The sequence below is a fragment of the Octopus bimaculoides genome, chromosome 5, assembly GCF_001194135.2.
Source record: "Octopus bimaculoides isolate UCB-OBI-ISO-001 chromosome 5, ASM119413v2, whole genome shotgun sequence".
Taxonomy (NCBI): domain Eukaryota; kingdom Metazoa; phylum Mollusca; class Cephalopoda; order Octopoda; family Octopodidae; genus Octopus; species Octopus bimaculoides.
In genome coordinates this window covers 15,684,580-15,700,224 of record NC_068985.1, presented here as the reverse complement: position 1 = coordinate 15,700,224, position 15,645 = coordinate 15,684,580, and the positions used below count along the sequence as shown (strand labels likewise).

Here is a 15,645-nt window from a genome sequence, read left to right as displayed (position 1 = left end):
ATATATATATATATATATATATATATATATATATATACGTTTAGTTAGTATATTTTGTGGTACAAAAATATGCAATTTGACATACATTTATCATTTATACATATTTAAGATACACAAGATTATGCTAAGCTATCCAAAATTTCGTCCAATTAGCACTTTAGTAGGCTCTACTCGTCCGGTGATTGATATGCTTGCATGCATATTCTTGCTTTATTTTTTTCTTTTATTCTTTTAATATGTTTCACTCGGAATGTATGCTCATACTGGAGCACCACCAATGCAATTCGTACTGCTTCAGCAGTCGTGCATTTTGGTGAATAAGGGAGTTTAATGCCGCTGCGTTTCTGGTCGTGACGTTGGTTCGCCTGGAATCGCAGATAGCAGAGTGTCTTAATGCTTCATGAATACATCTACATCCATTCCACGTAGATTTCTCAGATTCTTTGTATTATGTGGTCTTCATCTTCGATGGTGATAGAGGTACCTTCGGTGGGTATGTACTGACAACAAGTTCAAGCACAGTTATAGTTTTGGGCTAGAGGGTCGAGAATTAGAAAGATCAATATATCCCTCATTCATTTTACTTATGTATGTATGAAGGACAACTAGTCATGTTTCTACATATTGGGGTTAAATAAAAAGCAAATAATTTACTGGACCTTTTGTTAGCAGTAACTAATTAGTCCTGTTGACCTTTCCTGGATATTGCGGTATTTGTCCCCGATATATAGCCGAAATGAAGAAATGTAGAATGAACTGTATCTCTAAAGACACGATGGATGGAATCATCTATTTAAAGAAAGAACTCCTAAATAACTAGTCCATTATTAGACGGCGATTTTGCCTCTTTGCACTCTTACGTGTTCGTGTGTGCCACGGACCAACACAATAGTGGTACATGCAACACTAACCTTCTTGCAATCACACACACACACACAGAGATAGACAACGTGATAGATAGAGAGAGAGAGAGAGAGAGAGAGAGAGAGAGAGAGAGAGAGAGAGAGAGAGAGAGAGAGAGAGAGAGAGAGAGAGAGAGAGAGAGAGAGAGAGAGAGAGAGAGAAAGATAGATACATTCACACATATATATACGCACATATATATATATATATTGTATTTGGGGATGGTCATATCTGTTTCAACACACGATTTCACATCAAGAATCTTGCAAAACAAATATATATATATATATATATATATATATATAACGTGTTTTATATATACATATATATCTGTATATATTCGTGTATATAGATAGACAGGCAGACAGGCAGGTAGGCAGGCAGACAGATAGAAAGACAGACAGATAGATAGATAGATAGATAGATAGATAGATAGATAGATAGATATAAACGCCTGTTTTTCTGATACGTCAACCATATTTACCAGCAAGAAAGGTTAATTGGTCCCTCATTAGCAGCATATTTACATCTGTAACGGACGTGAATGTCCGGTATTCTGTAGCTTACAGGAAAATAATTTGCACGTAGGTTAGGTTCTAAATGAGTGTATATTAGGCTCAGGTCGCCATCTGAATGACAATTTAAACTCCCAATACGTGCATCGTCAGTAAATGGCCTCCGGTTAGTGGTTGTTAATATATTTAATACTTGAGGAAATAAAGAGCTAACAAAAAAAGAATGATTAGGAAAAACTGTATTATTTCCATACTTATTCGGTTAGAACGAGGGGAGATAATTCAACGAGCATGTGTATTTTTCGTGGTTCGACAAGGCATTCACGAAAGTGGAACATTGACAAGAAATAGTTTACAACGAAGGAGATTACTGACTGATATGTTAAAATTGTGGATGAAAAATAAAGATTAAAATAAATGGAATAAAATGAACGAATATCTAACAACCCAATTGATATATCGCCGTAAAGCAAGTTTTCTGCGGTATTCGTCCGTGTTTTTAAACACGGCTCTTCCATATAAGATATTATCTTTGAACGAATATCGCAGAAAATTTGCTTTCAAAATGTATTTTGATTTCGTTAGGCAAATGGCTATTTCAATCTACTACTACATCTATTGCATATAACGGATTTAAATGTGTGTGATTATGTATGTGTGTGTTATATATATATAGCTAAAATTTATAGAAAAACAAAGATGAAGACAGGTGTAGGAACAACAAGCAAGTGTATTAGTTTGACGCTCGGGAAAAATGGAAAAATCTTTTATGTTTCGAGCGACAGAAATGAATAAGAGGAAATAAATAGAGAGAATGACAAAAGGCGTGTTGAGTTCAGTGGTCCAACATGGCGAATATACATACATACATATATATATGTGTGTGTGTGTGTGTGTGTGTGTGTGTGTATAAACACACACACACACAGATCTTCCTTCACATTTTAAGAAGTATAGAAATGTTTGCTTTCAATTTTGGAGACATCGTTAAGAATGTGCTGGTGTTTTTTTTTTTTATACAAGAGAAATTAAATTGAATTCGTATTAGTCTGAAATTTTGGCACAGCGTCAGCAAATTCGAGGAAGGGAGTAAGTCGATGATATGGGTCTCAGTGCTCAATTCGTACTTATTTTATTCACCCCGAAGAGATTAAAGGCAAAGTCGACCTCGGCGAGATCTGAACTCAGAACGTAAAGACGAACGAAATGCCGCTAAACATTTTGCTCGGCGTGCTAACGATTCTGTCAGATCGCTGTCTTAAATTGAATTCATATTAACGTATGTCTTTGATTAGTTGCAACGTTCCCAACAAGTTGATGTAAATGTTAATGACTTCCTGAGATTCCATTCAGACATTAAGTAAACGCTGGATTTTAAAGACTGGTGTATCAAGCCATTTTATTGAATGAAATACGATTAACACACAAGAGTAAGAGTAACCATATTTATTTCAATATCTGGTGAGTCTCAGCCCAAGCTAAAAACTTAAGGTTTAACAATTAAGTGGTTACATTTGGAGTCCTATAACTAACTGGTAATTATGAAAATCCTTGCTTATTTCTAAGACTTCGTTTTGTAACTTTAATCATTTCCTGTGGCTGAGCACTCCACAGTCACGTGTACCCTTAATGTAGCTCTCGGGGGATATTCAGTGTGACACAGTGTGACAAGGCTGACCCTTTGAATTACAGTCACAACAGAAACAGGAAGAAAGAGTGAGAGAAAGTTGTGGTGAAAGAGTACAGCAGGGTTCGCCACCATCCCCTGCCGGAGCCTCGTGGAGCTTTAGATGTTTTCGGTCAATAAACACTCACAACGCCCGATCTGGGAATCGAAACCGCGATCCTATGACCGCGAGTCCACTGCCCTAGCCACTGGGCCATTGCACCTCCACAGATAGATGGATAGACAGACTAAAAAACAGGCAGACACACTGACAGAAAAACAAAACTGTGAGAATATTCAATGAACGTGCCAGAATCTCATTTTCTATTTTATACAGATCTGACGCCATCACAAGTTTGAGTATTCTATAACAGCAAAGTCAATATTAATTACGTTCCAAACAGTAGTTTTAAATAAAATATCTCAGGATATAAAAACATATCTATATCCCTTTACGTATTTATTTTCAGTTGCTATCACTTTCACTATCAATGTGATTATTAATAGCACGATACCATTACTGGCAATGAAACCAATAGATTCACAGCCAGTCACATGACTCGACGAAAGTTCTCGTTTATAAACTCAATATTTTCTCTGCGGGAAATTAAAATATGTTTTAAACTTATAGACATACTTCCATATATTTTCCTAGTCAATATTAATACATCTAAGGCGGTGAGCTGACAGAAACGTTAACACGCCGGGCGAAATGCTTAGCGGTATTTCGTCTGTCTTTACGTTCTAGCTCAAATTCCGCCGGGGATCATTTCGCCTTTCATCCTTTCGGGGTCGATAAATTAAGTACCAGTTACGCACTGGGGTCGATGTAATCGACTTAATCCCCTTCTCTGTCCTTGTGCGTCCCCTCTATGTTTAGCCCCTTGTGGGGAATAAAGAAATGAGAAACGTTAGCACGCCAGGCGAAATGCTTAGCAGTATTTCGTCTACCGTTACGTTCTGAGTTCAAATTCCGCCGAGGTCGACTTTGTCTTTCATCCTTTCGGGGTCGATAAATTAAGTACCAGTTGCGTAGTGGGGTCGATCTAATCGACTGGACTCCTCCCCCAAAATTTTCGGGCCTTGTACCTGGAGTAGAAAAGAATGTTAATACATCTAAGGCGACGAGCTGGTGGAATCGTTAGCACGACGGGCAGAATGCTTAGCGGCATTTTATCCGTCTGTACGCTTTGAGTTCAAATTCCAGAGAGGTCGCTAAAATAAGTACCAATTGAGCGCTAGGGTCTATGTAATCGACTTGCCCTCTCCCCTGAGTTTGCTGGCCTTGTGCAAAAAATTTGAAATCAGTATTAATACATCTGTATTGGGCAGAATCTTTAACACGTCGGGCAAAATGCTTAGCGGCATTTCGTTCGTCTTTACGTTCTGAGTTCAAATTCCGCCGAGGTCGACTTCGCCTTTCATCCTTTTGAGGGTCAATAAAATAAGTGCCAGTTGCGTACTGGGGTCGATCTAATCGACGAGCCTCTTTCCTACAAAAATATCAAGACTTGTGCCTATAGGAATATTAATGCCACCTATACTCGGTTATTTCCTGGTATTGTTTAATAAAAAGAAACAATAGTAATAGGAATCAGTGATAAATGAATCAGCTCTACACACTTGGTAAGTGATACGAAAGGTAAATTTATTGACACCAAACTTTCGACTCACAGCTATGAAATTTCCACCGTCATGTATTTTCTTGTTCATCTCTATCTTTTCCTGCAGAGAATACACTCATCTGCATCGTTTGTTAGAATCTGGCAACTTCGTGTTTTTTCTGTTCACTGGTGTCATGTTGATTGATTCGAATTCATAAATCCGAAAACAAATCGCTGCACAGTGATGTAAACACAAGCGATAGTTATTGCATTGAAGGTGGATAAGTATTGTGGGTGGTCTGTTGGATTTAGTATTTTTGCAGTACAAGCTGAATCTCCAACTGATCTCCGGTCCGTGTTATTACAGATCAATCCGTGATAAGCAAAACATGGCTCACAATTGAGCATATCAAGTTAACCCTGATCAATGATGAATGAATCTGTGATAAACGAGACTGCATGTATTTTAGTGTTCGGAGTGATGTATTGGCAAGATAGGTAGGGTGAAAGATAAACTAACTTGTGGTATTTAGTAGCATAATTCTATTTTCTCACCCCACCTAGAACGACATTATCGCTAAACCTTCCCGGATTCATAAAATAATAGCAATTAAGCTCTGGAGTTGATGCAATCTATTATACACATTCACCCAAAATTTGAGGCCTTCAAGATGATAGAATGGATGTCTATAATACAAGTGTATATTCTCTTCAGAATAATTTACAAAAGACAAGTTAGTGTTAATTTAGTCATGGTAGACAACCTAATTAGAAGCACTTAGAGGATGAGAGAATGATACCTTTATCTCAATGATTAATATTATTTTAATCATTTCGGCAAGAGCAAAAAAAACATTCTAGGTTTGTTTCAGGCTTATTAAAACTCGTCCGTGAAGCATAGGCTTCAAGGTACTTGCCGAAGTAATTATTAGAGAATCATTAAGTATATGTACAATATTGTATGGGAGTAAGCATGAAAAATTAGTATTTTTTAAAATCATTGGGATTAATTATTCAGAGACTCCAAACGCAATAAAAAAAAAAGCATAGTTAACGTAGTGTTATACTTAATTAGAAATATTAATAAGATGAAGTAGAAATAATATTAGCTCAAATTGTTCTAAATTATTCTAACCATTTCGTTATTACGAGAAGACAACTCCAGGCTTGTTTCGAAATATGACAAACATTTCCTCGGGTACATTGTTTGCTGGTTTACTCGATCAGCAAACAAGCTGCAGCCAAAATGGAGCAGTCTTCACCAGTTCAGAACTTCTGAACTAAACATAGGCTTCACAGTATTCGCCGAAGTAGTGAAGAGAGATTTTGCGAAATATACAATTGAAGTGAAATAGTTGCATGCTTTTTTACTTTCAGAGACATACTCACTACATTAAATAAGTTATCATTAACTAAGCTTTTGTTGTTTATAAGGATGGCGCGTAGAAATAATTCGCCTCATTGAACTACTTCATAAAACAAAATTTTCGTGTACCTGATATTAATAAATCATAAATCTTAACGACGGCTTGCTTGTTTATTCTGAATGCATTACGGCAGATTCGAACGCAAATATGCCAATCGCTTTTGTGTTTGTCGCAGGAAAAGTAGCTACTCCTTTATGTCGAATATGCGTTCATGGCACACTCGATTCCTTAGTACAAGGGATTCTGAGATAATGCTGTTTCGATATGTTGTGTCTCGTCTGCCAGAAACACCCAGACCGATGAATGTAAGAAGAGCCGATAACCTTATTTATAATTTTAGAGAACAAGTATTCACTGATCCGTGCTGATATCTGCCAACAAATAATAAATCGTTATATTCCTGGTAAATACCGAGAATCGAAAAGATATCTTGTATATTCGCCCAAATCTAAACATTTTGTAGTAGAACTTAATCGATTAAATCTACTCCAGTGATGAAATTAACCCTGATGAGATTTTAAGATGAATATTGAGAATATTTTTATTTGCACTTCGATGAATCTGGGATTTCACCTCTGTTACAGAAGGAATATGATAGAAAATTTCATAGACATCAGATTAAAGATGTATAGAGACAACATTTTCTATGATGTTTATATACTTTTCTTTTTTGTGAGCTCTATCGATTTAAGATAAGGAAATTGAGGTCCCAGCTACTTTGCTAACGATTGGCACTCACAAGAACTATATCTGATTTACACCTTATTACATAAACATAAATTCGTTGACTGATACCACGAATTCAGACAATACATTAAATGTAATTATAATTATATAGTTTGCCTCAAGCAAAATATGCCTCCCTTTTAATATATTTTTAATAACATGGAACAAATTCAAATGAATCATTTATTCAGATAATTATGAATAATATCTTATTTATTTATTCATTTATATTCATTTCGTCAAAACTATATTCTCATTCCATTGTAATTAATGCTTCTGTCCTCTGGGCAAAATGTGTTCATCCGTTATCACTACATGTCCATGATGAAGAGGCTGGATTCTAATTAAGAAACAACAGAATTTAAATAACAACAGAAAAGAATTGCATGTTGAATTTTAAATGTTTTTGCACATTTTCACTGCTGTATCTCTCTATCTGTTCGTCTATTTATCTATCTGTCTATTTATTTATTTATTTATGTTTCTTTCTCTATATGTCTGTATATTGGTTAAATAATAAAGAAGTTCGTTATGCAGCCATGAGGTTTCGAGTTCTATGTTCGGGTAATTCTCCTCTACCACCGCAGCCTCTCGTCAATCTAAACCTTGTAAACTGTATGGAAGCCAATGGAATGAACTTTATATGTAATTCAAATGATTAGCTTTATCACACACACACACACACACACACACACACACACACACACACACACTGTCATGATTATGTGTGCTTGAGTGTTACATTAAAAGTGCAAGTATCTGTGAAACTCTCAGCCATTTACATTATAAAACTAAACAGTGTCGAGTACTAGAACTCATAGGGTCGGTTGCCCGGTTTTCATAGTGTGTTAAGTGACCGATATTACTACATCCTCTCCGAAGGGGACGCTAGTCCTGTTCAGAAGGGATATAGCGATCAAGGTCTCTTATAATTTACTCATTTATAGTTGAATGGAATGAAGTAACTTGAAATCTAGAGTTTTGCTCAAGAACACATCGCGCCGAGAACAGCCTGTCGTGAAATTAACGTGCAAGTGGCTGAGCACTCCACAGACACGTGTACCCTTAACGTAGTTCTCAGGGATATTCAGCGTGATAGTGTGACAAGGGTGACCCTTTGAATTACGGGCACAACAGAAACAGGAAGTAAGAGTGAGAGAAAGTTATTACACTATACAACAGCGTTATCGAACACTGGGAATATTTATCGCCAGGAACGACGCAATATCCATTCGTTGTTGGTTTGTAGTAGTGGTTCTCAACCGGGGCTCATATAATCCTTACATGTCCATGTAAGATTTTGCTGATAAAATTTATGGCCATTAACTTAGTTTTACTTCTACAATACACAAAGCATTTTATAGTTTTTTTTATACAATTCCTAATAACATTTACTAATAAAAACACAAGAGGATTTTTTAAACATCGAATTGTTATGAGTAACCATCCAAATAAAATGGGGATCAAAGGGGTTTATGGGAAAAACAAATGGTTGTAAAATACTGGTTTCATGACTTTGCATCATAATTCTTAGAATCTGAATGTGAGTTGTAGAATGAACTGTTTCTATGGTTGAGATGTTTGCTTCGCAAAGTGGTTTTGGGTTCTATTGTATTGTGTGGCCTCTTGGACAAGTTTCTTCTGTTATAGTCTCAGGTCATCGAAGACCAAAGTTTTGTGAATGGAATTTGGTAGACAGAAAATATTCTTGAGCGTTATATATGACAGGGAGTAGATGGATGAAATACGAGTAGTAATGTTGGAAGCCCGTCGTGTGTGTGTGTGTGTGTGTGTGTGTGTGTGTGCGTGTGCGTGTGCGCTTATCTCCACACCACTTGACAACAGGTGTAAATTTGTTTACGTCCTCGTAACTTAGCAGTTCGCTAAAAAATATTGATAGAATAAGTACCAGATTTTAAAATAAACACTGGGCTCAATTTGTTCGACTACACCCTTGGAGCCGGTGACCCAGAATGGCCACGATCCAATACCTTAAAAATACAAATAAAAGGATAAAAAATACTGAATAACTTTCGTACATTCAAACACACAATAGAAATATAGTTCTTCGTAGTACCAAACTCGTCTTTAGAGATGAAAGCTGATTGAATGATATTTATATCTGCACTACGTTTCCATCAGTTTGATTAAAATACGTCGTCGTATCTTATTCTTGGATATCTAGACAGAATTCAAATTAAAGCGATTGAAACCTTATGTATTTGAAATATTAGTTTGTTTTGTGTTTTATTGATGCTTTTGCTTTTTTTATCTCAAAAGATAAGATTAATAATCTGAAAAACGATAATCTTAATATCAGCAATTTATCTCAGACATTTAAACATTTTCTACAACTTCTAACATTTTCGATCGCAAACCATTCAGCTTTAAACATTAACCACAGATTTAAAATGATACGAGTTCTTTGGACAGCGGCATATTTCTTTATTTCTATTATAGGCACAAGGCCTGAAACTTTAGTAAAGGTGATGAGGAAGGGGCTAGTCGATTATATCGACCCCTGTGTTCAAATAATACTTATTTTATCGACTCCTGAAAGAATGAGAGCAAAGTTGACCTCGGTGGAATTTGAACTCAGAACATGAAGCCCGAAGAAATGCCACTAAGCATTTGCCCCGTATGCTAACGACTCTGCCACCTTGGACAGTGGTATATTCTTTTCTACTTTAGGCACAAGGCCCGAAGTTTGGTGGGGAGAGGCCAGTCGATTAAATCGACCCCACTACGCAACTGGTACTTAATTTATCGACCCCGAAAGGATGAAAGACAACGTCGACCTCGGCGGAATTTGAACTCAGAACGTAATGACAGACGAAAAACCGGTAAGCATTTCGCCCGGCGTGCTAACGTTTCTGCCAGCTCGCCGCCCTTGGACAGTGATATATCGAATAAAAACTTTGAAACTCCGAGCGTCATATGGAAAGTTCATTGGTTCGATCCTGACCCAATGAAACTAATGTATTTAAAATATATCAACCATACCTTATGCTTATGAAGCACAATCGAAATAATATAATGACTTAATCAGATTTTTTTATTGTGGTTCTTTTTTAAAATCTAGTACTTATACTATCGATCTATTTTGCTTAACAACTAAGTTACAGGAATGTAAAGAAACAACACGAGTTGTCAAGCAGTGGTGGGAATGAACAGAAAGACACAAACACGCACGCATGCACCTACATATACACACACACACGTGTGTGTATATATATATATATATATATATATGGGTATTTCGTCACGGTTTCGTCAAGCAAAATTCAATCACAAAGCATAGGTTGCCCCATGGTTATAGAAGACACTTGTTCAAGATGCTGCGCAGTGGGACTGAACCCGAAACCAGATGGTTGCAAAGCGAGCTTCCTTAACCACAGAGCCATGGCAATGCCTACCCACCATATATCGCCTCTTATTCGTTTAGGAGCCACTCGTCTAAAGAAATCAATATGTAACATAAAATATGCAAATATGCATATCAGTTTACAACCAGAATACATGCCATGATTTGTATCCCGTAAAGAATGGTTAATAAAACATGCTGAGATATTTTTGTTTATATAATAAATAAGATTCTGAAGTTATGTTTCAGTGACTTCAGTTAAGTTGGCGCAAAATATTCAATATAGTGAGCGTCAAACATTCAATTAGAAATACATAGACATTGAAGAAAAACATTAACTCAGTAGCTGATATTTCGGCTACAAAGGAGACAACGCCGAACATGTTTCCGCCTTCTTAAATATCCTCTGCGAAACATAGGTATAACAGTTCTGGTGTTGAAGTAGTGAGAAACACCAAGTAGTTCTGTGATATCTTATATATGTAGATGAGAAAATTTAAGCACATCTAAAACAAAATTGCAAGTAAATCGTACTAGATTTGTCCTCCTCCTACTTTTGCAAAAAATGATAGTTTTATAGGTGTCATCATATCAGCAAAATTGAGCTTTATTCTGATTATCCTTTCTACAAATGGTAAATTGTACTCAGTTTTCAGTGTTATGGTGGATCGTAATAAAGATGAGACTTCTTGAATCGAAAGAAAGTTGGTAATTAATAATTTGTTTGCTTGGGTTTTTTGTGGCCTATACACATGACAAAACACTTGAAAAGGCTTATTTTCCAAGTTGACTGGTATCAAATCATTTTAAATTAACGCTTTGCCTGTTCAAACGTTTTAATTCGTTTCCGAAACATCTATGCTTTTTTCTTTTTTTTTTCAGGCTTTTGATTAATCCTTCTTTCAAACATCCTGCATAATATAAAACTTTCCTTCATAAGTCCCAAGTTACTCTTGAGGTTGGAAAAAAGAAATGAGAACGGGAATCATATATGATGTATGGATACCAAGAAAATATCTCCTGTGTATCACAATTGATACGCAGAACGTTCCTCTGGCCTTTATGCACCATATATTATACGTGCATTAGTGGAGGCGCAATAGCCCAGTGGTTAGGGCAGCAGACTCGCAATCATAGGATCGCGGTTTCGATTCCCAGACCGGGCGTTGTGAGTGTTTATTGAGTGAAAACACCTAAAGCTCCACGAGGCTCCGGCAGGGGATGGTGACGAACCCTGCTGTACTCTTTCGCCACAACTTTCTCTCATTCTTACTTCCTGTTTCTATCGTGCCTGTAATTCAAAGGGCCAGCCTTGTCACACTGTGTCACGCTGAATATCCCCGAGAACTACGTTAAGGGTACACGTGACTGTGGAGTGCTCAGCCACTTATACGTTAATTTCACGAGCAGGTTGTTCCGTTGTTCGGATCAACTGGAACCCTCGTCGTCGTAAGCGACGGAGTGTCAGCATTATACGCGCATCATATATGATGCATTCATGCTTCATGTATAATACGCATTTCCAATATTTTTCAACTGAATAACTTCGGATAGGCAAAGAGTTAAGCCATGCTAAGCAATGTCAATATTGCTGAAAGATCCCTTGTATGTATGTATGTCAAATCCATATTTTTTACTTCTTTAGATCGATATCTCAAATTACTTTTTATTTTAACATTTTTTTCTCTGCTCCAAATTCTGTGAATTACTGTCTATTTAAATTTTTTTTTTTATCTTCAGGAACTCGGCAGAAACAAAAACCTGTCTCCCGATGAGGCTGCTAAATTAGCAGCAGCAACTGTTGCACAGAACCAAACTCACACGTCTGCATGGTACAGGATTAATGCTACTCGATCGATAACAGGAGGACAAAAGCTGGTGCCACAAGTGAGCAAAGCATTCGCCAATGTAAGTAATTTCAATACAAAAAAAAAATCAATCAATTCCTTTTCTGTTTACGAATGTCATGTGAAAGTATCCACTTTAGTTTTGTGGCCGTGACTGGGTTCGTGTTAAATAAATGCGTAAAGCCAAGAGATATAGGTAGCGGCTAAATTATGTAACATCAGTGACAGTTAATTCTAAAGTATTTTTTAATAATAGCACCAGTGTCACTTAGTCAATACCACATTGCAAATATCACTGAAAAAGTATTTAGCTTCATATGGAAAATTGGTACTTTTTTTTATATTTTGTATTTTGGTCACTGCTGAATATCAGCCACACTCTATCGATTTTTATTTCAAATACATACGTGAAATAGCGTTAAGCACGAATCAATGTTGTTGTTGTTTTTTGTGGTGGTGGTGGTAGTGGTGGTGGGAGGAGGGTTCAGTGATCGTAACCAGTTATATCGATTGATCGATAAATGTATAGGTGCAGTCAGATATAGGTGTGTCTCCAAGAGGTTCGCTTTGCAAACACGCGGTTCCGGTTCAATCCCACTGCACGGCTTGTTGAGGAAGTATTTATCAATATATTGGGAGTGAAATTGGAAAATCCGTAACTAAAAGCTGTGTGGAGGGCATGTGTGTGTATGTGTGTATGTAGAGAGAGAGAGAGAGAGATAGGGAGGGAAAGAGGAAGTGTGATTAGTAAGACCAAGAAAGAGGTAAATTTATTGAAGTTTCATAAATATATTATTTATTCTCGAAGGAGAATATATTATTGACTGATTTATTAAAACGGTGAATAAAATATAAGGATTAAAATAGATCTTAAAAAACGAAGGAATTTATCTAACAATACATACATATATACATACATTCATGCATATATGTGTGTGTATACATACATACATTACATACTCACATGCCTTCATGCGTACATACATACATGCATGCATACGTACTTTCATACATGCATACATACATACATACATACATACATACATATACAGTTTTCATTTCAAACTAGAATATTCTATGCCGCATATCTAGGTCTCCTGTAATTTTGTACGTGACGTCTCAGATTGATGGATCAACGAACTGATGGAGACTGCTCTGTTTTGGTTGTAGCTTGTTTTCTGACCCAGTAAATCAGCGAACAATGTACCCGAGGAAATGTTTGTCATATTTCGTAATCCATTTGGAAAACAGTTGTACATCCGAAGACTTTCTAATGCTTAACCACTTCAGTGCCGATGTCTGTTTAGTTACCACTTTTCCTTATATGAGGCCTTGTGCCTATACTTGCAATCAATATTAAACCGAATGAAGTGGAAATTCTGCTCGGTTACAAGAGCGATAAATTATAATTCCCAATGGATGTCAATGTGATTGCGTATCAGATGCAGTTAACCATATATTCAAGCTAATTTTTGGCCTCACAACAGAAAAAATTAGCCAATTCATTTTAGATGCAGATGACAGGAAAAAATATCAAATTTTTCCCTTCAGTATCTCATATATTTCTAGATTATCTTTTTCTTGTTTCCTTCCTGTTAATTTATTGATTGAAAAACAAATAATTATGAATTGCCTTGTCTAATGATAACACCTATGGTAATATTTCTTGAAGTATTTGACATTTAGCAGACAGTGAAATTTTATGGATAAGGGTGTAGAGTCAGTTGAACTAATTCCTGTAAATCAATAAAGACTTTTTTATTATTGTTTTATGAGAACACAACCAACGCACTGGGATTTGAACTCTGGAAGCTGGCAGGAGTAACCAAATATTCTAATTGCATTAAGACCTTCACTCTCCTATTTCTTCTATTCAAGCTCAACATTAAAGAAAATAGTTCTTTCTAATTAGCCAGACAAAATGCTGCCAAATATTTTGCCCGGCGGACTAACGGTTCTCCTAACTTACCGCCTTAATAACGGTTTCAAATTTTAGCACAAAGCCAGCAATTTCGGGGAGGGGATAGGTCGATTTCATTGATCCCAGTGCTCAGCTGGCACTTCTTTTATCGACCCCCTAAAAGAAATGCAAAAAGACCTCGGCGGAATTTGAACTAAGAACGTAAAGACGGAAGAAATGCCGCTAAGCATTCAGCCCGGCGTACTAACATTTCTGCCAACACACGAACTTAATAATAATAATAATAATCTTTTCTACTGAAGGCACAAGGCCTGGAATTTGTGGGGAGGAGACAAGTCGATTACATTGACCCCAGTATGTCTCTGGTACTTAATTTATCAATCACGAAAGGATGAAAAGCAAAGTCGACCTCGGCAGTATTTGAATTCCATAGATAAAACCGGAAAAATGCCACTAAGCACTTTGTCCAGCGTGCTAAAGATTCTTTTCCACTATAGACACAAGGCTTGAAATTTTTGAGGGAGAGGGAATAGTCGATTACATCGATCCCAGTACTCAACTGATACTTAATTTATCGACCCCGAAAGGAGGAAAGGCAAAGTCGACCGCGGCGGAATTTGAACTCAGTACGTAAAGACAGACGAAATACCGCTAAGTATTTCGCCCGGCGTGCTAACGTTTCTGCCAACTCGCCGCCTAAATATTACAGAAAATAGTGTTTTCTAACGTGGGTGCAATAACCCTAATTTCTAATTTAGTAGGGAAGTATACCGGATTGAATCCACCCCAGTGCTTGAATGCCACTTACGAGGGGTGCTGAAAAGTTCAAGCCCTTGAGTAAAAGAAAATGCTAGAGGATCAGTTAATTATGATTTTATTCAACATATTCCCTTCTCAGATTCACACACTTATTGCAGAGATCTTTCAGTTTCTCTAAATTCAGTAAAAGAACTCGGGAGGTTGGGCCTCTAACCAGACCTTTCGCGATAGCCCTGAAGCCAAGAAGTTTTCAGCAGCCCTTCGTATTTTATTGACTACGGAAGACTGAAAGACGAATGCGGCGCAATTTCACATTTAATAGAACTAACTAATCGGTGGTTTGGTTAATCATTCGGTTAATTAATCAATCAGTTATTTTTGTCCCAGGTCCTTTCATCGCCATCCGTGACCTCTTCAATGACATTCACACTCTACCACGGTTCAGCTTCAAGTCTGTCACTCTTTGTTTTGGGTTCAATTTATGCTTGCACCTAAAGCGGTGAGCTGGCAGAATCGTTACCGCACCGGACCGTAAGCTTAACGGCATTTCGTCTGTTCAAAATGCCGCCGAGGTTGACTTTGCCTTCATCTTGTCGAGATCGATAAAATAAGTAGCAGTTAAGTACTGCAATCAATGTAATCGACTTTACTCCTTGTAAAAAGATTGCTGGCATTGTGCCAAAGTTTGAAACCAATATTTATGTAGTGTCACGGATGAGAGTGGAAATGTATGTGAGAAGGGTTGGGAAGGAAGGAAGAAAGAAAGTGTGTGAGTGTGCAATCATGTGTTTGCGCGTTATGGTGTGTGTGTGTGTGTGTGTGTGTGTGTGTGTGCGTGTGTGTGTGCGTGTGTGCGTGTGTGAGTGTGTGTGTATGCGTGTGTGTAAATGCGTGTTTGTGTGGTGTAGCTGGT

General features: G+C 37.1%; 1 protein-coding gene across 1 annotated transcript in view; it reads left to right on the top strand.

The window, feature by feature from the left end:
* The window catches only part of LOC106881210 (sodium/calcium exchanger 3-like), a 243,749-nt gene that overhangs the window by 200,641 nt on the left and 27,463 nt on the right, over nucleotides 1-15,645 (top strand). Inside the window, exon 4 of the mRNA XM_052968147.1 lies at nucleotides 11,946-12,113. Coding sequence (XP_052824107.1) covers nucleotides 11,946-12,113 — 168 coding nt within the window. The remainder of the gene's footprint in view (nucleotides 1-11,945; nucleotides 12,114-15,645) is intronic.